The following is a 25,895-nucleotide window of genomic DNA, read 5'->3' on the forward strand; positions in this document are numbered from 1 at the left end:
TGCAAGAATCTCTTACTCCCCTGCAATGCTCACCTTTCATATCATCCCACAAGTTTTTCATATGTGGTATAGAACCGGAGATGCAGCCATTTTGAAATGACCATTCCCACCTTTGGCCAATACTACATCTGTACACACTGGCAATACAAATGTGTAAGGATTTCCCTGGTAATATCTCAGCTCAAGGTTGTTAGGTGGATTTTTACAGCCTGTTTTCTATTAAAACGAAGTCTAAACTCCCTCACACCTTCAAGTCACCTTCATCTACTGACAGCCAGGCCTTGCCAATGACTTTACTGACCATTGTACACTGACATCCCCTCCAGTGTATTGGGTGACTTCAACATCCCCACTGACACATGACATTAAAGGGAGTCTGTCACCAGAACCCAACCCACAGATAGAAAGGTTAGGTTTATCTTAATAAATTGGTGTCACTCACTGCTGAGATATTGCTTTTTTTTTGTCAATATGCAAAATCAGTGCTTTGGAGCAACAAGGGCACTGATGCTGATCCTTTTGGAGCAATAGCAATGCCCTTATTGGTTAAAACCGCTTTTTTTCTTATATCTGAGCGATATCTCAGCAACAGAAGCACAGACTCATAAGGGGAAAACACCATCTATTTGCAGGGCTCGGTTAATATGCTGAATTCTGGTGACGGAATCTCACATCACATCTCAGCTGAAGACTCTGCTTAAGGCAACATGTACATGGTTATGTGTGTGCAGCCGGGCTGTAATTAAATGGCACATCCGTGTGCCGCCCATATCTCCAGGGCCTCATTCACTGAGGTCAGGGAGTACAGGCTGCAAAATGGACAGGAATAGGACCTAGCCTGAGTTTCACTCACAGCTCAATACACAGGACCATGAAAGTGTGTGGGACTATAGAAATGAATGGGTCAGTGTGCTAAACATGAACAATATGGCGAGCACGCAGATAATTCACACGGTTGTGTACATGATTTTTTACAATTCAAAAACAAGACCTTCAGAGATCCCATTTAACCTACAGTTCCAACATCCTCCCTGTTCAAAAACCAAATGCCTTTCCCACATAACCACCTCTTCCACAGTTACTGGTGAAAAGCTTTCCTCTCTGTTCTCCAAATCCCACCTCATTACTCACACACTTGACTCAATCCCATCCCACCTACTCCCCAATCCTATTGCTGTACCTATCCCGGCTCTATACCAAACTCTTCAACCCATCACTAAAAACTAGAACCTTCCCCTTTGCCTTTATATATACAGCTATCACACCTATCCTTAAGAAGCCACCCTTCGATCTGGGTTCTCCGTCCAAGTTTTGCCTGATCGCTTTACTCCCCTTTGCCTTAAAACTCTTAGACCAACATGTTCACCTCGAATTGTCCTCCCACTTCTCATTCAACTCACAATATGTATGGACACAACCTGGCCCTAACCAAACTGAATCACTAACTGCCAAATCTCAACAACAATGCTCTGTGTGCCTCTATCTAGACCCAACCTTCACCAAACTACTACAGTTTTCTCATTAGTTTTTGTATTATGAATGGAATTAATTGTGCTCTAAGGCCCTGTTCACATGGGACTAGGGACGCTGGGGGAAGCCGTGACAGAATAGGCCCAAAATGCGTCTGCTACGACTGTCGCGGCTTTCAACAGTTGCGGCTTTCCGCTCCGGAGTAGGCTCAAATGAATGGGCCTAGTCCGAAGGCGGCTGTCACAAGGCGGACGCCGTGGCTGAATCAGACGCGGAATCCGCCTGAAGAAAGGGAACAAACTGCTAGTGGAAAAAAGAACGCTAGTGGTGTGCATAGACCTCTTTTGTGAGGGGGCAGATTTTGAGGAGGATTCAGCGCCAAAATCCGCCCCCTCTTGCCCCGTGTGAACGAGCCCTTACAATTGGAATCCAAAATAATAAAAGATACAAGCAGCACCCTACAAAATGTCAAAGAAGGAAATTTAACAAGGGCGTTTTGTACCAGTTTTTCTGTTATACAAAATTGCAAATTAAAAAAAAATATATGATGAAATAGAGGACAAGGAGAGGCAGGGGTTCCTGTGACTTATAAGATTTAAAAGATATTAAGACATAGCACGTAGCTGCCGTAAGCTTCATTTTGTGGTACACAGACAAGAAGCTCTGAAATTATTAAGAGGCATGTCAACACATCTTATTCCAGTGAACTTGAGATTAAGACTGTCATATGAAACGTGTGTCTTACTAAATCTTACACTAAGACTAATAGAGAAACAAACTAAGCTAGACTGTGGCAATGTGACTGCTCTTATTTTCATGGGCCAGTAATTTTGGAGCCAGACTAATTGTTCATTAAGGAGATGTCATCATAAGCAAATCCCTAACATCTTACCCTATGAATCACATATCTTACAAGTTGAGGCGAGCTGTTAATAACTCATTTAAACTTTCCCATTGCCGTCGTGCAGGTGATGTCAGCAGAAAACAGGTGCTACATGTGCTGAAACAACCTGCGCCAATTTACATTGACAGGTTACATAACCATACCCGCTGTCAAATATAATGACATCTTCAAGTATTCCCAGGATAAAGCTTAAGATCTCGGCTGAATTTAACCGTTTGCCCAATGAATGACTGGCAAACAGACTTCATGAAAAGCACATCAAACAAATGAGGTGGAAATACTCAAAATATTCCCAAAGAACACACGGTTTAACGGTTCTATTGCAATTAATTAAGCAACAATTAACCCGCTTTTCTGGGTTTCTTGCTTCGTTTTCTTTAGATGTTGTGCACACACAAATCTATTATCATTACTTTAAGAAAGTAATCCCAGCGTGAGCAGACTAGAAGACTCATACGATGACACGGCCTATGACCTAAAGGTCAGCAGTTCACTTCAGCACAGGTCAACTGTGATCGAAATCGTCTGTGTACGTTGCTGTGCTTCATGTGTTAAATGAAACGTTCTTCCCAGTTTTACACTAGGCCTTCCATGGCATATTAACTAGTAATGGAAATTTTATGAATGTTATTATTAATGTTATTTATTTATTTTAGAGAAACGAGGGAAATTATAAATGTGTGTATATATATATATATATACAGTCCTATGAAAAAGTTTGGGCACCCCTATTAATCTTAATCATTTTTAGTTCTAAATATTTTGGTGTTTGCAACAGCCATTTCAGTTTGATATATCTAATAACTGATGGACACAGTAATATTTCAGGATTGAAATGAGGTTTATTGTACTAACAGAAAATGTGCAATATGCATTAAACCAAAATTTGACCGGTGCAAAAATATGGGCACCTCAACAGAAAAGTGACATTAATATTTAGTACATCCTCCTTTTGCAAAGATAACAGCCTCTAGTGGCTTCCTGTAGCTTTTAATCAGTTCCTGGATCCTGGATGAAGGTATTTTGGACCATTTCTTTCTACAAAACAATTCAAGTTCAGTTAAGTTTGATGGTCGCCGAACATGGACAGCCCGCTCTCAAATGATCTGAAAACAAAGATTGTTCAACATAGTTGTTCAGGGGAAGGATACAAAACGTTGTCTCAGAGATTTAACCTGTCAGTTTCCACTGTGAGGAACATAGTAAGGAAATGGAAGACCACAGGGACAGTTCTTGTTAAGACCAGAAGTGGCAGGCCAAGAAAAATATCAGAAAGGCAGAGAAGAAGAATGGTGAGAACAGTCAAGGACAATCCACAGACCACCTCCAAAGAGCTGCAGCATCATCTTGCTGCAGATGGTGTCACTGTGCATCGGTCAACTATACAGCGCACTTTGCACAAATAGAAGCTGTATGGGAGAGTGATGAGAAAGAAGCCGTTTCTGCACGTACGCCACAAATAGAGTTGCCTGAGGTATGAAAAAGCACATTTGGACAAGGCAGCTTCATTTTGGAAACAAAAATTGAGTTGTTTGGTTATAAAAAAAGGCGTTATGCATGGCGTCCAAAAAGAAACAGCATTCCAAGAAAAACACATGCTACCCACTGTAAAATTTGGTGGAGGTTCCATCATGCTTTGGGGCTGTGTGGCCAATGCCGGCATCGGGAATCTTGTTAAAGTTGAGGGTAGCATGGATTCCACTCAGTATCAGCAGATTCTTGAGAATAATGTTCAAGAATCAGTGACGAAGTTGAAGTTACGCCGGGGATGGATATTTCAGCAAGACAATGATCCAAAACACCGCTCCAAATCGACTCAGGCATTCATGCAGAGGAACAATTACAATGTTCTGGAATGGCCATCCCAGTCCCCAGATCTGAATATCATTGAACATCTGTGGGATGATTTGAAGCGGGCTGTCCATGCTCGGCGACCATCTAACTTAACTGAACTTGAATTGTTTGTCCAAAATACCTTTATCCAGGATCCAGGAACTGATTAAAAGCTACAGGAAGCGACTAGAGGCTGTTATCTTTGCAAAAGGAGGATGTACTAAATATTAATGTCACTTTTCTGTTGAGGTGCCCATACTTTTGCACCGGTCAAATTTTGGTTTAATGCATATTGCGCATTTTCTGTTAGTACAATAAACCTCATTTCAATCCTGAAATATTACTGTGTCCATCAGTTATTAGATATATCAAACTGAAATGGCTGTTGCAAATACCAAAATATTTAGAACTAAAAATGATTAAGATTAATAGGGGTGCCCAAACTTTTTCATAGGACTGTATATATATATATATATATATATATATATATATATATACATACATACACACACTGTATATAGTATTGTCCGCGGCTAGTGTCAGTTACAAGATTTTAACAACGGACACTAACAGAACCTCATCAATCCGTTAAAAATCCCATAGAATTCAATGAGATTTTATCTGTTGTCATTTAAGTGTCCGTTTACACCAAATCCATCATATGTCCATTTTTTTTCTTTTGCGGACATAACAACGCAGGGTGCACGACTTTTTTGTCCATTCAAAATAACCGACTTATCACGGACGTCAAGTATCCATTATTGTTTAACAATGAGGTCTATGGCCAATGGAAAAAAAAAGGACAGTAATAACAGACAGATAGTATAGCGGACACTCATCCATTATTACTATCCGTTATTACCGTCCGTTTTTTTTTTCTGTGCTCGCTTAGAAACTGGATAGGAGATTTAAATCGGCAGTCCCATTTCAAACCCATTCATTTCAATGGGTTTGCAAAGTGTCCGCCCATGAGTGCCAGTGAGCGTCTCCTGGTCTCCGCGGCTAAACAGTTTTTTTGTTTTTTTTAAATTGATGTACCGTATATACTGGAGTATAAGCTGAGTTTTTCAGCACAGTTTTTGTGCAAAAAAAGCCCCCCTTGGCTTATACTCGAGTCAAGCGGGAAAAAAAATAATTTTTTTTTTTTTTTTTTTTTTTGGGACCCCCCCCCCGGTCCTATGACCAGCAGCAATAGTAATGTATAGGATCTCCCATAAAATGGTGAAAAAAAGCTTTAAAAATATATAATAAAAAAATAGAATAAATAAAAGTTCTAAATCCCTCCTTTCCCTAGAATACAACTAAAATTAGAAAATTACGGTGAAACACAAACACATTAGGTATCCCTGTGTCTGAAAGTGCCCGGTCTACTGAATATGGGGGATCTGCAGGGGTTAATAGGAGCACTGCAGATACCCTATATTCAGCCAGGGTGAATTCCAAGTAGGGGGAAAAAAACTCAGTCCTCAAGCTCAGGGAAGGGGCAAACAGACAACCAAAACACCCCCTCCCCTTCCCCAGCACTTACTGCACCCAAAACTCCGACCATGAAATTTTCCAGTAGCTGCTGCATTCCTCCTCCTCCCCCCCCCCCTCGGCTTATACTCGAGTCAGTAAGTTTTCCCAGTTTTTTTGTAGTAAAATTAGGGGTCTCGGCTTATATTTGGGTCGGCTTATACTCGAATATATACGGTATTTCAATGGTTTTCTTTTAACTCAACCTGCTGTGATCTGTTTTTAACAGATTTAATTCAGTCGTAAATCACCCATATAAAAATGGACTAACTTTCTATAGTCAAAACAGTAACTTATTTGCTGCTTTGCTTATTTGCTTTGCTTATTTGCTGTTTTAAAAACTGATGGCTGTTAGAAAATAAAATGGTTGTCATATGGCCTTTTTTCACTGTCATGTGAATAAGTTCAAAAGGTACGTTCACGTAGGGGAATTTTGAGCCGATTTTGAGGCAAATTCTGATGTTCACACCGATTACATTGTCGCTGAAGCTAATAACGTACAAAGGGATAGTACAAAACTGCCTCAAATTCTTCTTAAAATTTCCCCTTACGCTAGGTTCACACTAGTGTTTGGGGACAACATCCCTCATTTTGCTTGCAGGACTTTTCTCTCTGCCGATTTCAGTGTAAAATAGGAGGAAATCGTGTAGAAACCCAACGGACCCCATTATAGCCTATGGAGTCCGCAGGCTTCTATAGTAACAGTTTTTTAAGTAGATACGGTTTCTGTTTTCTGGGATCCCAAGTGGACCCTAAGAGTGGAAACCTGAATGCTATTATGAACCAAGCGTTAGTTTGCATCGGCTTATGTCACAACTTAGTGACTATGAGTCAGTACATATTAGTAGTATGTTCTGTGAAAGGGCACACAATTCACAACAGTAAGGCTCGGTTCACATCTGCGTTCACATCTCAAGTCTGCAAGCAGCACTTTTCTCTCTGCATTTTTCATGCAGAAACTGATCGGAAACCACATGGACCCCATTATAGTCTATGGGGTCCGTGTGTTTCCTAAGGTAACTGGTTATTTAAACGAATTAGGTCTCCATTCGGAATATTCCCAAGCGGACCCCTCGAACGGAAGCCCGAACGCAGATGTGAACCCGGCCTAACTTGTGAGGCAGGCATAATAAAACTATGATGTAAATATACAACAAAAACGATGACAACAAACTGTAATTTATTTTTATAATTGGTAACTTTTACAGATTTTTTCTAGCAATGAATTTGTTGAGCCATTACACTGTATAGCGATGACAATAACTTTCCTATACCTTTTCTTAGAGCTGTGTCAATGGTCTAGTGTCAATTTAGAACATGTCAAAACACACTATCATTTCCAGCAATGTTGTAGCCTCTGGCGATAACATACATGGCGGCATCAATACAGTTATTTTATTGTTAACCTGGGACAACCACACATAAATTAGCAGAAGTGCTCAAGTACAAGCTCTAGGCTTGTGTCAAAACCCACTTCACCGACATCTAAGCAAGCGGGATAACCAGTTCTTCAATGTGGCGATGTGTGTAAAATGTTTCCCATTCATGTAAACATCTATTAATTGCTCTGAAAACATTTACATCAGAGGAAGAGATCAATAGACTGTATAGACACATGCTAATCATGCCGTCCCTTTCATCCTTTGTACTGTCATTCAGGTGCCAGCTTCTCTGTGGTTCCCAAGCTTCACAATAGTTGGAAACCAACATAAGTGGGAGCGTCACAAACTACAGAATGTATCAAAGTCTATGCACACCTGCACTACCTTGCTTGGCTAGCAGCATATAGGAGATGCTAAGCCCCTACAACACTCTACAGATAGTCATCAAAACAAATCAATATATAGGCCCTTAAAGGTTTTGTCATTACTTTTATGTGGTACGGTCGCTAAACACAACTTCACAAGTGAACCCTTACTGACCACAGTGTAGTGTTGAAGATTTCTTTGTACTGCCCTCCTTTATGCAGAGCTTTTTCCAAGATGTCAGTAAGGGGGTCCAGTCTGATAAAATGGGGAGCTGATTTGCTGTATAAAGTCCTCTGCTTGTGACTAGTGAATGGTAACATGTTGAGAATGTAAAACACAACTTGAGCCGTACAGATCTGAGATTTTAGCTACAATGGGGGGGGGGGGGAGGGAGGATGATCAAACACTCTACGCCAGTGTTGCCACATCTATGGTACTGTCTTGGACCAAAGACACAATACATACCCCACTCTGTGCCTTGCTCACTGCGTTCTACAAAAGTTTGTGCCTCGGGGACACCTTGGCCTGACATTTATTATAACTGGAGGAAAGTTCCCATTTTTTTTGCCATTATTTATACAACAGATAACTAAACAATCTGGGCTTCGGGTCAGCTACTGTGCATGCCGGCACTCTGGCTCTATTACGCAGGCTTGGATGTCCAGCAAACCTCAAGAAGAGGAGATGCCGGCTGCCCAAAACAAGTGATATCCTGTGCCATAAAGATAATGATGGAATGGACAGTGGTGGCAAATTCCAAGGACCTGGGGCAGATGAGTATGATTTTTTTTATATTTCACATTCCCCAGCCTTCTCCATGAGTTGCCCAACTCCTGGACCAATATTTGGTCAGCATTTGGCCTATATGATTTGGAGATAGAAGGAAGAAAGAGTTGTTCTTGTCTTGGTAAAGAAGATAAATCAATTAGTCAGGTGCCTTGGTTAATTTAATGGGTTTTCAGGCCAATAACAGCTAAAGGCTTGGAGTCGAGTTTGAGTTGTCGTTTTATTTTTCGCCATTCTGAGCCTTTTCCAGATATGTTTTAGCAGCCAGACAACTTTATATCAGGCACATCGGCAGTCCCTCCTTGTGTTCAACCTATAAGTACGGTACGTATATTTTGGTTATGTTCTACCATTATTATAACTTACATTTTTATGCAATTTTGAGCATATGCTTCATACATTTGTTAGAACGTGGGGCTGCTCAGCTGCTGAGTGCCATCTGGATTTCAGAATTTCAGCTCCAGCCTGTAAAGACGTTTGTGCTTATTTTTAATGCACTCATCTTTTATGTAATCTTGTTTTATTACTGTTCACCCTTAAATGAGAAAAATGAAATTACCCGAGTGGCTGTGTTATCTCTTCCATTCATGTTTGGGTAGCAGTGTGAAGGTGTTCTGCAGACAAAAACTTCTATTCAAAGGGGAATCTTCATGAAGAGTTCATGTCAGTCAGTGAGGTTATGTTTATATCCATGGATCATGGATGGATAAGTCCTACATGCAAGACTTTTTCTTCCAGAAAAATGATATTATAATGCGTACCTGATAAGCCTTATTGTAGTCAATAGAGTCCGTCATGATCCATTTGTGTCTGTCACCGGATGGATCCAACCCTCTTAGAGTTTCTGTTTTCTGTTCCTATAGTACAAGTAGTTCTGCAGCAGCTGGGGTTTGTACTATACATTTCTGACTCCCAACTGCTGCAGAACCTTATAATACAGTCCTCAACTATTATATAATATGTTCTTTGTCATTTAGTCATCTGCTGACATGAAGCTTCGTATCAATAAAAAGATTCTGCAGTGTTCCTATATGATTTTAGAAAAGATAATAAAACCCCCTATTATAATTTAGTGAGAATATTAGAAGTCATCTCACAGTTCTTATCTTGTATGACAGCACTTGGTCTGTATTCTCCTGCTCTTCTGTTGTAACAGAACATCTTGATAAATGTAGCAGAACAAAAATGGATTTCAGTGCAGGATTTCACAGAAAGGCGGTAAAATAAGCTACCGGTATTTTAATAGATTGGGTATGCTTTACTATTAGGTTAATACAACCTCAGACGAACAACAACGCACGACACATTCATTATTTATCTGAAAAAATACAACCCAAAGTAATGTGTGAAAAAGTAAGTACACCCCATGAAGTCAAAGCTTGGAGAACCACCTTTAGCAGCAATAACTTCAAGCATTTTCTATAAGACTTTATCAGTATCTTACATTGTTCTGGAGGAATTTTGGCCCACTCTTCTTTACAACACTCTGGCTCTTTTGTGCAGGCGTTGACAGAGGAAGAACAGCCCCACAGAAAGACGTGCCCAGAAGATCCGGACGGCAAGACAGGTAAGTATGATGAGGTGGGAGGGGATGGTCTCAGTTAGTTAGTGAGTTAGTTAGGAAGGGCTAGTATTGGGCAAGCTAGCTAGGGAAGTAGGGATGGGGTTTGAGAAGTGAGAGAGGGAGTGAAAGGTAGTGTGAGTGAAGAGCAATGCATCATGGTAGTTGTAGGATGAAAGAACAAAAACTACACCAGATAAACAAACACAGAAGATGCCACAGAAACCCAGAAATCACTCAAAACACTTCTAAAAAGTATTTGGATGCACTTATTAAACCCATTAATAGCACTAACAGACCTTTTTTCAAAAACAATTTTTTGTCCGTAAAACCCCTTTAAGCCATGGAACCATATTCTTTTTTTAGAAAGAAGAAGCTTTCTCCAGGTAATCCCTCCAAACTATACTTGTTTTCTAATTTAACTGTCATGAACATTTAACATGCTGAGACCTGTAGACTCTAAGGCCTCGTTCACATCTGCGTGGGTAATCCTGACTACCAAACGCATTGGCAAGCGGTGTGCAGTGGAAGTACACCGACCCCATAGACTATAATGGGGTCTGTGTGCTTTCCGCATGGTTTCCACACAGAACATGCCGACAGGAACATAGATTGTGAAGTACTTTTCTGTCCGCATGTTCCGTGCGGAAAGCACACGGACCCCATTATAGTCTATGGGGTCCATGTGCTTTCACTGCACACCGCTTACCAATGGGTTCGGTAGTCCGTTTGGGGGGGGGAGGGGTCCCTATGCGGAATCCTCCGAATGGATTACCCACACAGATGGTAATTTTTCTGAGCATGGACTGATTTTGGGGTACATTTTCTTGGACATCTATTTCTGGGTAATATTGTCCACTAGTTTTGAATATTTTCCACTTGTGAATAAACTTTATCACTGTAAAATGACTTTGAATTGTTTACAAATGGATTTATACCGCTTCCCACATTGATGGGCAGCAACTTACTTTTCTTAGATCATTGCTGATACCTTTCCTCCATAGCATTGTTTTAACTCATCAGGATGCTCCAGACCAGTATACTGACAAAACTTTTGTTCTTATAGAGATGTTCAGTCACATTTTCTGATCAACGATTAATGAAGGACATTTGATTAGTAGCATCTGCTACTTGCCCTCTTAATCCCTATGGAAGCAGAAAGCGTGTACTTAATTTTTCAGCCACTGTTTCTACATTTGGGCCTAGGTTTTGTTAAATATACAATGACATTGTAACAGTGTAAATTGTTGATCTTTATCTGAGGTGTTATTCACCCAATTTTAGGGAGCAGATGTGTTTTTTGCATTGTGACCTGAAAAAAAGCATATAATTCAAAACGGGTGTACTTTGTTTTTCTCATGAATATTTTCAAGTGGATTATCCATATGATATCTTTACTGCAGCAAAAAAAAAAAGTAGAAAAAAATTGGGGAGTGCTGAAGCCTCAGTATAAGAAAGTTTGGGGGGTTCACCTGGCAGGTGCTTCTAATAAATCAGACATGTTTTTTTGTTTTTTTTTCTCATGGACTCTCTATGAACATTTAGGAAGAACCTGCTATGTGCCTTTGTGTAAGGGGACATAAAGCGGTACGGTAGGGGCCCATAACAGGCTATAGTTGCTATTTTAGAGATCCACAAAAAAAAAAAAAAAAGTTTGACAAGATTGTTACATTGAGGGAGGCAAATAAAAAACCTATGCTTCATTAGTAAGGAGGTTTCGAAGACCTTGATACACAGGAAACAAACAATGTCATCACAAATAAGAAAAAAATCACTACAATAAACTTTACTGCTGGAAATCAATGAATAAACCAGAACTCCTAAAAATATACCACCGACAGGGCCAAGCTGAGCCTAAGCAGTAATTTGCCAGCATGGTAGTTATGGTAAACCGAAAAGTGAGGGGAGTGCAGAGATTTCTAAAATGTGGGCTATGGGCCAATAAGAGCAATAAACAATGTGGTTTAGGGTTTCTAGAGCATTTTGCAGGGATGGTTAGAACACATACTTTATGTAACGCCAACCTTTCTCCTGGACTCACAAGTAGCGGGATCTCATGTTTCACAGTGTTTGTGTGTTAAGACTACTGGAAATCAGAAATCTACAGGAACCAGTACCAATTATTTACATATACACTGCTATTAATCCAGAGTGGATCTCACTTTTGACCTGCAGATCCCCACATCTGTTCTGAAATGTATTGTGTCCTCAGTGGTGTTTTACTAGGCCCAATAGATTTCTGTCAATTCCTGGCCTGAGGGTCATTGTCAGCCCCAGGCAACTAATGTGAACCCCACAATCACTTCATGGGGAGATCCTGAAGACCCCCTACTCCCCAATCTAACTGCTTGGATGATATAGTTGCTATTGACTGAACCACTTAGGTAGGGTTCACATGTGAGTTTTTGGACTGGAACTTGATGCGGAATTCATTTTGCTGCGTACATCTCCCCTTTCTCTGTCGCCTTATTTTTTCTCTTGAAATAGCAATATTCTTAAGGCTGTAAACACACGACCAAGTCGATGTTTGACTGTGTTTTCAAAGAGAATGAGATTTTGGTTATTTCATCCACACATTGCAGAAAAAACAAAGTAGAAAAGCTGGGATTTCAGCTGCCGAATTGCAAGCGCTTTCCCTGTATTTTTAATACGGAAAGAAAAACGTAGCAAAGACTCAATGAAAAACACAGCAGAAAAAAAAATATATAGCTTTTTCTTCAACAGCACAGCATCCACTGAGGGACCCGAACGACGGAAAGCACATCCGCTACAATACTGGTTACCTGCAGACCCCATAGACCAGTGGTTCTTAACCTTGTTTGAGGTACCGAGCTCGCCAGTTTCATATGCACATTCACCGAACCCTTCTTTAGTGATAAATCAAATATGATTTTTTTTTCCAAATTCAAGACATAGGTATATGTTTTTTTACTGGTACACAAAATGAACCGTGCATAGGGCCTAGGGTTCGATCGAACCCCGGCTAAGAACCACTGCCATAGACTATAAAGGGGGTCTGCTGGGTTTCTGTCAGGTTTAAGCCGTTTTTGTACTGAAAAGTTTCTTACGGAGACTCTGACACAGATGTGAACCTAGCCTAATACATTTTGGTCAAGGGTAAGACATAGTCTTGCAATAAGAGAAAGACATGGCCGGCACATCCCAGTCTTATATATTGATCTAGTGCTTCTCATCAAATTCTACAATACTGAACATGAGGTTTTTAGTATACATATTGATCAAGGTGAATAAACCCACTAGCCAGTTCACAGCGACCTCTTTATAGTGGGTCCCTACTCTACTGGGTGCGGCGCCGCACAGCGCCAACCACAACCGCCCACAGGGCGAGCAACCCAGCGGTCCGGCAACACGCCTGCCACCAGACCAAGCCCCCAGGCTTTGGGTCGCGCCGCCCCATGGGCACAGCACCACGGAAGCAGCAGACATCATGCAGCACTGCACCATGTGAACAGACAGATCTCAAAAATTCACCTTACCATATTGCCCCAGTCAGAGGACTGAGAGCTAGTAGGTGGGTCCCTTTTTGTAGTCTCCTGCTAATTAAAAACACCTGGGCAAAATGGGGGGAGTGCTGGTACCAAGGCAAAACATGGTGCGGTGCTGTGCCCAAGGGGCAGTGCGACCCAGAGCCTTGGGGCTTGGTCTGGTGGCAGCTCTGTTGGTGGACCGCTGGGTCGCTCGCCCTGTGGGCGCCGTGTTGCGGTTGTGGTGGTCGCTGTGCGGCGCCGCACCCAGTAGAGTAGGGACCCACTATACAGAGGTTGCCGTGAAGTGGCTAGTGGGCTTATACACCTTGATCAATATGTATATTAAGAACCTCATGTTCAGTATTGTAGAATTTGCTGAGTAGCACTAGATCAATGTATAAGACTGGGATGTGCAGGCCATGTCTTTCTCTTTTTGCATAGGCTTTTACTATTGTAATAATTTCCATATTTCATTGCACTTCATTGCTTTACATATGTAAATATGAATATAATGGTAGTCACACAATGATGTCACACAATATTGTGATCATACAGAGCTGACCCAAGTTGCAGTTGCTGTACCATGCTAACAGAGGCATCTGGTCAGTGGTCTCCTAGCAGGCCACTAACAAGCAAACTAAGGGTCAAGCTATACAGATGAAGGGTTTTCTGGGTTGGACAAAACAAAATGTTGACGAAGAGAGGTTGTTAATATACATTCAATGACAATTTTATCGCTTTCTGTCTCAATAATTAAGTTTGCAACATTTGCCAGGGATCAAGCAGCTAACGATAATTTAGTGCTGTTTTAATGCTAGCTTCAATGCTGTATTACAGCCCATTACACAGGGAGAATTGTGAAGCCAGAAATGGCTTGGTGAGTGTAATACAATCATCACTGGCGGGGCAGTATATAGAAGCTGTCACGCTTTGTCTTTCTGCTTGTTAAATCTGAAAGCGTCTAATTAGTTATCATGCCTGCTAAGGACGGCGAACAATAGGAAATAAGGAATGGGAGGTAGAACTGGGGGCTGGGAGAGACTGCCAAAGCATCTTTGGCTTGGCCTCCTCTGTGAACCTAGGTCAAGTCCCTGATGCAGCGTGTGTGAGCACAGCGCTGCTGTCCCATTTTTGTAGGGCCAAGCGGTCTTGCTGGGAATCTAGAGTCCTGCTGGGAACTTCTAATCGGCAAATGAAGTACAAGAGCAACGAAACAGCATCACCTGTTGATAAACAGCTTTGTTGGTTAAAGGGCAACTATGCTACACAACGTGTCCACATCTGCAGCTCTTTTGTCCAAGATTTCCCCTGCACAATGGTAACAGTTCAAACAGCTATACCAATTTTATCATTCCGGCAAAGATGGCCATGATCTGCACGTTAGGGTCCACAACAAAAGTTCTCACTAAGTGTAGAAGTTCAGATTTCTAGATGTCCCGTTATGGATGGCTTGTTTCTGAAAGTATAGGAGCGCTATCTCCTCTGCATTTTGGAATGACTATATGAGATATGTTTGGGATAGCTCTAATACTAAGGCCCCATGCAGTGGAAACGCAACATTTCTGGCTTCTGCGGAAACGTAAAGAAAAGAAACATTATGTATTACAGTACCAGTAAAGAGAATGAGAATTTGTTTAATCTCATGCTTGTATTGTAGAGAACAAAAGCTGTGGAAAAGCTGCGGATTTGTAAGTATTTTCCTTATATATGTAAGGCCGAGCCCCACGTGGAACTTTACAGTCCCTTCAAAATTGAAGGAATTCTAGCAAATTCTGTCCACACATTGCAGAAAAATAAGCGCAGCGAAAATGCTGCGATTTCTGAAACCGTTGCAGTTTTGGAAATCGCAGCATGTCAGTTATACCTACGGAAATGCTGGCATTTTCCCTATGGGAATAAATCAAGCAGATAGTCCACAGTGGAAACCTCTATGCACTTTCTGTGAATAGCAATGCAGGAAAAACTACAATACATTTCCATTATTTTCCCGCAGTGCTTTTTCACTGCGGTCGCTACATGGGGCCTTAGCATTTTTTAGCAGTGTTATCCAAAGTCCTTAGCCTTAAATTTGTTAATTTTTTAGTGGGCATGAGATCCTTGTATAAAACAACATGTACTTAAAACTAAATTTACACTTGTGTCTTGGCTTCTTTCTATAAGATACATGAGCAAAGTAGATATGATCCATTATACTAGCCATCAGACTACTTTTTGTAGCTGCCCCTGAATAGAGAAGGTGCAGACTGATAAACTTAGCAATATCTGAAGAGATGGCTAGCAGCAACCTGTAGTCTTGGGTATATAAGGTCAGCAGAAGCAGATCCACACTGTAGGTATATGACCGTGTAGTGATGCTGAGAGCCCTTTGTTCATGGCATAAAAATGACAGGTATATACTTGAGAAGCAGCAGACAATTGTCATAAGATTTCCTTTTTTTGTGTCTACATAATAAAGTGCCATCCACCTTGTAAGTCACCCCTCACTGCAGCCTTTCATTTACCGTGACCATCTATCAGTGCAGTTTCTGCTCTGTACAGTCTGTATCCTGTGACATTTGCATTGACTGTGCAAAACAGAAAGGGATTAATGTAGACAGCACGTAGCAATAAGAACCGTCTGCACTTCCAGGGTGACTACATAGGGCTGCTTATCTGTTACACTGCTGCTTTATTGGTGAATGGCTCAACTTAGCGTCCAGAGAATTTTCAGCTGAAAACGAACATTAGAACATGACTGGTTTTTAATTTTTTTCATAATTGGTGATCTGAGCAATACTAATATACAATCTAAGATAGTTATAACAGTAGTATAGGTTATTTCTGTATTCTGAGAGTATTAGTGCAAAGAAGCGCGTAGTGTATAGTATAGAGTAGTATATAGTAATACTGCATGTAGTGGTAATATCATGTAAGATAGAATATAGCAGAATTAAGAAATAATCAGAAACACATTAGGGGATATGTACTAACCTAAATGTTCCTAAATTTGTGCCAAAAAATTGTGTACATTAGATACTTCTTCCTATCACTACTGTATAAATACGGGCCTATAACTGTGTATTGGGCCTATGTATTGGGCACCTGGGTTGAATATGAACATGCTCTCAGTCTATGGCCTCCCCTGTACAACATACTAAATGCCATACATCATTTGCTTCTCGTTGTGACCCTGTACAATTTACCGGTTATTTTATTAATCCGTTCACCTGTTCAGAAGATATGACCCCCAGAAGTTTATATGTAACCAAACTCATCTGATTCTCCACGTGGGCGGTAACCTTTAGTATTTTTCAGAGAAAAGGTTCCCGCCCACTTGGAGAATCAGAGCTAGTTTACATATAACCTTGTAGAGGCCATATGTTTTGAATGGGTGGACGGATATTCATAAAAACGTAACTTGCAATTGTTCAGGGGCTCAGCAGTAAACAAATGAGGTGCGACATTTAGCATTTGTGTATTGTGACAGATCGCCTATTAGACTCATCGGGAGTATTTGTTCCCGATAATCTGGCTGTCTAATAGAGCTGACAATCACCTGATGAAGGAAAGGGTGATCATCAGAACGCAGCAGGACTGAAAAATCATTGAGTGTGGTCAGGACACCCCCCTGTCTAAAACAGACTCTGCAGCTGACCATGGAAGTATATACTGGAGGAAGTGGTCATTTTTCCTACATGTTTTTTGTATCGGCCTGTGTGATCAGCCCAGTGCAGAATGAGCACTGAATGACACATAGTGCAATGTAAAAAAAAAATCTGTAGGAGCAAAAATAGTGGCCAAATGTAAACCAACCAAAATGTGATATAATGGAAACACGTTGTGTATACTTCCTTCGTTGTAGTTTCCCTTCCAGGGTGGTACAGAAAAGCTGGAAGGAAACTGATGCCAGAATATTGGCACCTGGCACCCATCCTGCATTCCAGGCACAGGAAAATACTGCTAGTGATGGTTTTGATGCAGCTCCTGGACAGATCTGGCACAAAAACTGATGTTGTGAACACCAGGACAGATGCCATAGACATTGATAATATCCATTCTGGCATCAGGTTGCCTTTAGCGTCTCTGCGCATTCCTAGAGGGAAAGCAGACGACATGAATATGAGAACGCTCCCTACCATGTAAAGCACGACGCACCACATCTATCACAACGCATGAGTCACTGTGATAAATCTGGTGCATCTTCTGCCTGCCAGGTCTAGTTTTAGGATGTCTAAATATAGGATCGGAATAATAAATACTCAACGATAAAATAATGGATTTTCTTAATTTCAAATGGTTCCTTTAAACCTTCCTTGAAAGGATTTTCAATTTACCTATCCACTTAGCTTGTCTGGAATAGATATTTCTGTGTATACATATAAACACAGTATTGTCCAAAGGAGAGTGGCTTCTATTTATTTGACTTGGCAAAGGCTTGAAAACCTCATGCCACGCTGTGAGGACATATGAAAAATTGTCTGCAGGCAACGGCTCGTGGAAACCAAATCCAAATCTCCCCCGGAGCAGACGGAGTCATTCATTTCAATTTCCACAATGAGATGATCCGGACGAGAGTGCCGACAGGGGAAAGGAAACTCACTAGAAAGGCCCTTCCCTTGAAAAATGCAAGACACATGGTATGGTGTGAAGACATGTATGACAACTAAGGCAAGGGAAAGTGGAGCAACCAAGTCAGGTCAATAGGAAAATTAATGCAGCAACCGACAGAGATTCCTGTAACAGCGCCCCCACACTGTGCACATGAGAAAAGAAAGAAAACGTTCATGGTTCAGGGAGCGTTAGGTGACCTCTGCCTTCTGAAAGACAGCTTAAAAACATTCAAGAGCTGTGGCTAGAAAGGTCTCCATCACTCATAAGACCTCCGAAGGAAAGCTTATTAGAACGTATGCAAATGAATCATGCCATTTGTAGAGATGTACTGCCAGATCAAAACTTCTATTTTACTTCTGTTTTAATTGGTAGCTATGTTAGTTATGTTTTATATACCTTGCAGCAGATTTATTAATGGATTTATACCAGTTTACTGATGCAAATGTGATAGGCATTGTGACTCCTCAATGGTAGCAGTTTTTGAAAAGACCCCCCCCCCTTTTTTTTTTTACATATCGGTAAAACGGTTATGTAAATGATGCTCAGTGAGCATCCTGGGTATTCCTCAGGGCCAGCGAGTACCGCCCTGCGTCATAGTTTTGTAATGCCCCCCTCCTTTGCTTATGCTCCATGATGCCCTCCTCCTCCATATCTGTAACCCCCTCCATTCTCTGTAGTCTCGATCCTGTGCTTTGAAATCTGGAGCATGCGCAGTAACGCTCCGTTCTGAGAACTGCCCGATCACACTGCGCATGCGCAGCAAGTTTGTGTAGTTCTCAGGGCAACTTGAGCATACCGAGCATGCTCAGTCCCTCTGTACACCTGGAAGTGAAGTCATTATGGCTATCACTGGGAGTACATGGGCGGCCATCTATAGGTATCAGCAGGCTTCTGCAAAACTCTGCTTTATTTTTGGGTCTAAAAACATTAAAAACACAAGGCAAGCAGCCTATGACTGCTTGTGTTTTTTGTGCACCATCCCCCCCCCCCAAAAAAAAAAAAAGCTCTGCTGTACAAAATTTAAGTCGTAGGCTGCCCAGTATTTTTGTGCCACCCCCCCCCCCCCCCAAAAAAAAGAAAAACAATGAAAAAACTATTCTGCAGAGGAACTGAGCTACTGAGCATGCTCAGTTGCTCTGAGAAATACACGAGTGTGCTGCGCATGCGCAGTACGGTTGGGCCGTTCTCCACAAGAAAATGGGGCTTTTCAAAAACTAGTGGCACCACCTGAATAGCCTTTTCAGGCATATCACTATCTAAAATCACGATTTTCCAATGATAGAGCCCCTTTAAGTCCCCTTTACTCATTCAAATGTATACAAATAGCACAATACTTCAATGGTTGCAAATGGCAAATGTGGTTAGGCCGTGTGTGTAAGATCACAGGCCATGGCAATGAACATCATGCACCTGGGATACACTACCTGACATCAGAGAGCCCGCCTTCTCATCCACAAGTGTCTTACGCTGTCTGGTTCAGAGAACCAAATAACATCTTTTGTGTCATAGGCATCTTTTAACCTTTTGGAGATTGTGCATCAATGGTCTTTCAAAAGCACCCTTCAACAACTGCAACTCTTTCCATACTTCAGTAGGTGCCACTCCACTGATTCTGGTGCAGGTGAAATATTATTTTGTTGCCCCCACCGTTCCTGGGTAATCACTTGTTAGTTTCAGAACCAATATGCTAATCAGGCTCCCTATTGTCAGGTGCGGTAACCCAGGCAGTATACTCCATTCAGGACCACCCATCAGTTAGTATAGAGCCTAATTAGCAAACTAGGTGATGACACTAACAAAAGTGATTACTCAGGAATGGTGGGGTTTAGAGAAAAAAAAATGCCACTGCAGCATATACAGTGGTGCAGCGCCTATTAAAGGATTCAAAGATTTGGAGTTGGTGGAGGTAGTGAAAGGTTCTCTAACTCTCCTCTATAGAAAGAGAGAAACAATCTTAGTTTTCAATATCTAATAACCTATTATTACCGTAGTTCTTTTGATTATCTCAAATGGAAAACACTAAATAATATTATAATATTTCACATTAAAATCAAATGATATACCTTTTCTCCAAATGATAGAAATTCATAAAAATTACCTGCTGCAGATCTGCAAGGGAGTATAGGTGGATTTGTTGAAAAAGATATTCACGAGGGAAAATTCTGGAAAAAGAAGTCACAAAGAAATTGAGTGAAAAATACATTTTTATTGAACATCTCATTCCAAAGACATGGTCATTAAAATAGACTTGTTCCCCATTTTGGTCCTATAGCAACTCTGTAATTTGCAAAAGATTTTCTATTAGATTATGGAACATTTGCATTCATCTGATCATACAAGTGTTAGGGCTCGTTCACACGGGGCAAGAGGGGGTGGATTTTCATGCCGAATCCACCTCAGAATCCTCCATAGAGGTCTATGGAGACCGCTAGCTTCCTTTTTTCCGTGAGTGGTATATTCCCGCTCATGGAAAAAAGAAGCGAGCTGCCCTTTCTTCAGGTGGATTCCGCGGCTGATTCAGCCCCCAGTGTCTGCCTCGCAACAGCACTCTCCAGACTAGGCCTACTCATTTGGGCCTACTCCGGAGCGGGAATCCACGACTGTCATAACCCGCGACAGGAGTATTTTGGTCCTATTCTGACGCGGCTACCTGCGTCAAAATCAGGACCAAAATACGCGGTCTTGTGCCCCGTGTGAACAGGGCCTTAGTAAGGATGTAGAACTAAGCTCTAACCTACATTTTTTATTGATAGTTGATAATAGGGTGCTGTGAAGGTCCATCCATTTCAACCATTCCCAACCATCTTTCTATCGAGATTAGATATCTGGACTTTCTGGCTGAACACTTATGACCAGTATCACATTAACTTATTTTTTTGGCTTTTGTTTGGGTGTATAGAGGAGCGAAAATTCTGTGGTCAGATGTTTGTACATATAATAAAAATGACAATATCTACATTCAGTGCATAACTGGTTTGTGGCCTTTTAGGCACACTTGTGTCCTCTGAGGATATAATGTTGGCATATGGGTTCATCCTAAATTTGTGAGTTTGGATGTTTGTGGGTTTGTGTGTTTGGATGTTTGTTCCTCAATCACGCAAAACCCGCTCCACCGAAACATAGTTACTACACAGGATTGCGCAATAGGCTACTTTTCGTCACAATAGTGCACATACGTTTTTCCCAGGACCCCCACAAAACCCAAACTCACATCACTATCTCTGTAATCTCACACACTTTGGACCATAGCAAGCCACAAAATTCATATTACCCTCTACAGCAGAGGTCAGCAACCCCTGACACACGTGCCAAGAGTGGCACTCCTGCCATATTTCACGGGCACGCCAGCAGCACAGGACCTGCAAGAGTTAAATGAAGTCGGAGTGTCCCTTCAGTGCTCTGCTAGAGCTCAGGCATAAGGACACTCCCCTTCTCTCACTGCCCTCCAATGAGAGGGGTGCAGGAAACCCAGGGGGTGGAGCTTAATTGCTCAGGTCTCTGCCTGCTATAGTAATAGCTCCTGCCGTCTGCATCCTGCACAGGTTCCCCGAGGAGGAGAGGAAGCTGCTAGCAAAGTGAAAGTAAGAAACACACAGGTCCTTTCCTTTAGTTCCTATTCTCATTAATGTCAGGCATTTGGGGTTATTAGTTTAGTGTTAGTAACTCCATGTGCCTCACATTAATAGCAGTTAACCCCATCATGTCCCTCATATTAACCCCTGTGTGCCTCATATAAAGGTTACTAATATGTGAGACATATGGAGGTACTAATAAAAGACCTCAATAATGAAGATACTTAATTATTACCTCCAAATCTCTCACATATCAGTAACTCTTACACAAGGGTTAATGTGAGGGACATGATGGGGTTAATTGCTATTAATAAGAGGCACATTGAGTTACTAAACTGTAATGCACAGGGCCAGACTTTTATCTACAATTGTGGATAAAACTATGGTCCTGTACATTTCAATGGGCCCATACACATAGATCCTGTTTTTGCAGCTGTGTGTCCGGGACAAATTGAGCTGTAAAATATAGAGCAACATTCAACACAAAAGTCTCACGTATTCTCAGAATTACAGGAAAAACAAGATACACAGTTACATTTCATATCCCATACCTTATACACAGTACGAAAACCTTACCCGCGCCTGTATATACCCACTGCTACAATCACCGCAGACGAAGTCGCGGGTACCAGCTAGTTTAATATATATTATAGGAGCATTTCTGGCACATATGGTAAACTTACACTACAGACACGGTATTAATGACCCTTAAAGGAAACACACCATTCTATGACATTACATGTTCAATGTCAATGAGTTCTTCAAGAGCGAATATCTGACTATGAATACTGCATGTCATGCAGCAATAAGAGGGGCTGTAGATGAAGAACATATATATATATATATATATATATATATATATATATATATATATGTTATTATATATATATATAATATATATAAGGCATGTCCAATTTCTTTCCTTATATGTATTATCACTAGTAATGATTTTTTTAAACAAAATAAATCCAAAATCCAAAATATGTCTGAAGAAACCCATGGCATTACATTCTCTTAGCAAGGATAATAATTTGGTTTCCAGTTCTAATAACAGACACTTATCTCTCTTTCTCTATTCCATTGACATAGTAAGCGGTCAGACAGCGGCTGCCTTGAGCATTAATCAGTCCTTGTGAGATCAATATCTCAACATTACAGTAAACATGTTTCGGAGCAGGCCTGCCAGACTCTTATATCCTGCAGCTTTTATATACAGACTAGCCCCTCTATTGAAGGCAATGCTACATCTGTGGACCATTGATTTGATTTTACTCTGTTTTTCTAAGTATAATCTTATTTTGTGAACCGACTGTTTTCCCCGAGCTGTGCTTACAGCTTAGGTAACACTGACAGGAGTGGCCCGATTCTTTGTCACAAGTCTGGTGGAGTAAATAATCCAATTATTCATAAAAAAAAACATCCTCTAAAAGATATATTTTACTTCTTCAAATATGTAGAAATGTTAAAGGATGAAAATAACATACTATATTTTATTACTTTAAACCAATGATCAATATGGAGAAAACCGTTTAAACTGCTAGAAATCATTATTCTAGGAATGGGAGCTGAGCTGTAGTGACCTGACAGAGCCACTACACAGTGGATGGCGCTGTCTGCTTCTGTCCTTGTACACTATGCACTTCTAGTGCCACAGCTACTGATATCAGCTGACTGGTAGGACTTGCCAGGTTTCACACCCCACAGATCTGATATTGATGTCAAGACCTTTTATCTGGAAATGCCATTTAACAAAAGGGACTCTAATGCTTTACTTCCCCTATGATAGCCCTACAGGGAAACAGAACACTTGCTTTTTGGAGAACACTTTGTCATCTGCTTACTTTTTAAAGGATATTTGTAGCAAGAAAGGATTGTCCAAAGTAACCAACCTTTATAAAGTCATCTTAATTTTAAGAGGGTTTTGATAAATGAAACTGAGTAAAATCCCATTAACTAGTCTCAAAATGTATCACTACTGGCTCTGCCATGGTCAGGTAGGAGATAGTTGTGTCCTCGGTCAATCTCCTTGGGTCTTCACTTCTTTGCTGTCATATTGATTGCTACAGGTTTCCTGTAATAATACATAAATCTGCGCCATTGGCAGCATATTGAACTAAGCAAACATAGATACTTGCTTCAATCCTAGGACTTGGTTTGTCCAGACACAAAGAGCCTGGTGAGAGTCCCTGTGCTATTTTGCTTTGGTAGTGTGGTTGGTAGTAAGCTGCACGTACAGATAGTAATTTCTGTTTAGTTAGTTGCTCAGCCGAGCAGGTTTTGCCTCTTTGCCTGAAGTTAAGGCTGTATTTTATTTTGCTTATTCTGTGCCTGAAGCCAAGGTTTATTTGTTTCCTTTTTTGTAAATAAACCAGTTTGCGGCACTTTGTGTCCCTGTCTTGATTGTTTGGGTCGGCACCACTGCTGCTACCAATTATATATATATATTAAAGTACCTATAGACTTATATTGTTTAGATGTATGCCAAAATTGTAGGCCGATGATGATTTGCAGTTGAAGCATGTGTGTGTTGTTTTTTTTTTGTTTTTTTTTATAATGGAAGTTTCTTTGACACAATCCCCAGTGATCTTTTGGGGAACCCGGATAATAAACATTGCACTATTTCCATTCAGAGTTATGCAGGAAATTGCAGGCCCTGCACAGCGCAAGATGCTGTTTGCTGCCAATCTTTACGCTGTCAAGAGATACTCGTACTTGTACCCCTACTTGTACTTGTAGGGTACATGAAAATAGGTTCTGTAAACTAGACAACCACTTTAAGAAAAAAAGAAAAGGCAGATATATTTTTAGATTCCTATATATTCACATTTCTTATTGTGAGCCTTGTCAGAATCTTAACTCTATCTTGCCACAAATATAGAAAAAACAATCTGAAAGGATTAAACACTAAATACATCTGGTGATGCGTTGAAGGAACGATCATTAATCTTGAAGGGTAAACTGGAAATGTACAATCTCTGCATTTGGTTTTCTTTGAGCTGGAGACATAACACCTTTTAAACAGTAACCTCGACACATTAGCCCAAGAGGAGGCCTTGTTTTGGGCGCTTGTCTGCCGAGCTTCATACAATTTACTTGCTGAAACGCCAGCGATTTCAAATGTTTACATCACATTTCCCCAATATACCTATCTAAGAAGATATTGTAAATAAGCGTTCCATTATATAGATTCCAGTGTCTTTAAGAAAGAGATCTCAGCCATCTGGAATGTTTCACAAGTAACGACTACTGAAGACTGCAAAGCTTTTATTTTTTTGGCTTTTCAATCAATCCCAGTTCATTTACATGCCTAAATAGTTACTAGTCAATGTAAAGCTCTTTGGCATGAGCGGGGCAGTTAAGTACACTATTTCCTGGAGGGTCTACCATCTTCACCAGTAGAGCCGCAATTCCCAAGGAGCTTTTCAGTAGGTTACTAGATGGCTCAGTCTATCTCCATAACTGGAAAAGGGGGCATTTATTTCTGTGAAGTCAATTATCGTGTGACTCTTGTAGAATATGTCACATCCAAATAGTCAAGTATCATCACAGGGGCCCTAATAGTTAAAAGTAGAATCAGATCCTTTATCAATACCGATAACAAAGGTTCTTCTTTTAGATATGCTTGGCCGTATGAATGTTGGTAGGGACAGCCATTGCCGACCAGTGTAAAAGACCCGTTTGTTGTTGAACAAGCGCTCATGTGTCAGCTGACTGCAGCTTTAAAAACTATAATTTGATGGCAGCACATTGCCCTAATGCCAATAATAATAGGTAATATTATGTTATGGAGATTTATTTGTATGGCTGTTTACCCCATGACAGTTGGCCAGTGTAGAGAAAGTCTATAAAATTGACAATTTGCACTTGTTACAGGCAATTAACCTGTCAATGTTCAGTGTCTTAATTATTTTATACCCAACTACCCTTAAATGCGGTCTCTCACTACAACCCAGCATATCAACCCAAACCACAAAGAGATGGGTTAGGGTCACCTGAATCAAGCAGTGTCCTCCCTTTGTGCACTGGTGCCTCCGTTGCTGAGATATCACCGTTTCTGTCAATACGTAAAGTAAGTGAGCTCTAACGCTAACATTTACTGTATATCTGCAGGTCTGGATTGTATTGGTAAGAATCCCTTTAAATACATTTGGAAAAGCACTTTAACCCACACGGAATATTAGTTATCTGTTTACCAGTGACAAACTTAGGTGAAAAGGTATTCCGCTTTTGTATCCAGAGATATAGACTCTTTGTAGTAAATGATATATCTGCAGCGCCATAGAATTCACCTAATAAGGAACCCAGGAAAATAACCATAGTAAATGCAGGAGTGTCCCAATCCCATTAATCATTTTGCCTTTTAGTTCACCGACAGCAATATTAACAGAGGGTTTCAGTCTGTTTATAAGACTGTCATAGGACTTCCAT

The 25,895-nt window shown here is 40.8% G+C and overlaps 1 protein-coding gene across 1 annotated transcript in view; it reads right to left on the reverse strand.

The window, feature by feature from the left end:
• The window catches only part of PLEKHM3 (pleckstrin homology domain containing M3), a 144,805-nt gene that overhangs the window by 25,611 nt on the left and 93,299 nt on the right, over window positions 1-25,895 (reverse strand). Inside the window, exon 6 of the mRNA XM_075284290.1 lies at window positions 19,994-20,057. Coding sequence (XP_075140391.1) covers window positions 19,994-20,057 — 64 coding nt within the window. The remainder of the gene's footprint in view (window positions 1-19,993; window positions 20,058-25,895) is intronic.

The sequence above is a fragment of the Leptodactylus fuscus genome, chromosome 8 (assembly GCF_031893055.1).
Source record: "Leptodactylus fuscus isolate aLepFus1 chromosome 8, aLepFus1.hap2, whole genome shotgun sequence".
In the NCBI taxonomy this organism is placed as follows: domain Eukaryota; kingdom Metazoa; phylum Chordata; class Amphibia; order Anura; family Leptodactylidae; genus Leptodactylus; species Leptodactylus fuscus.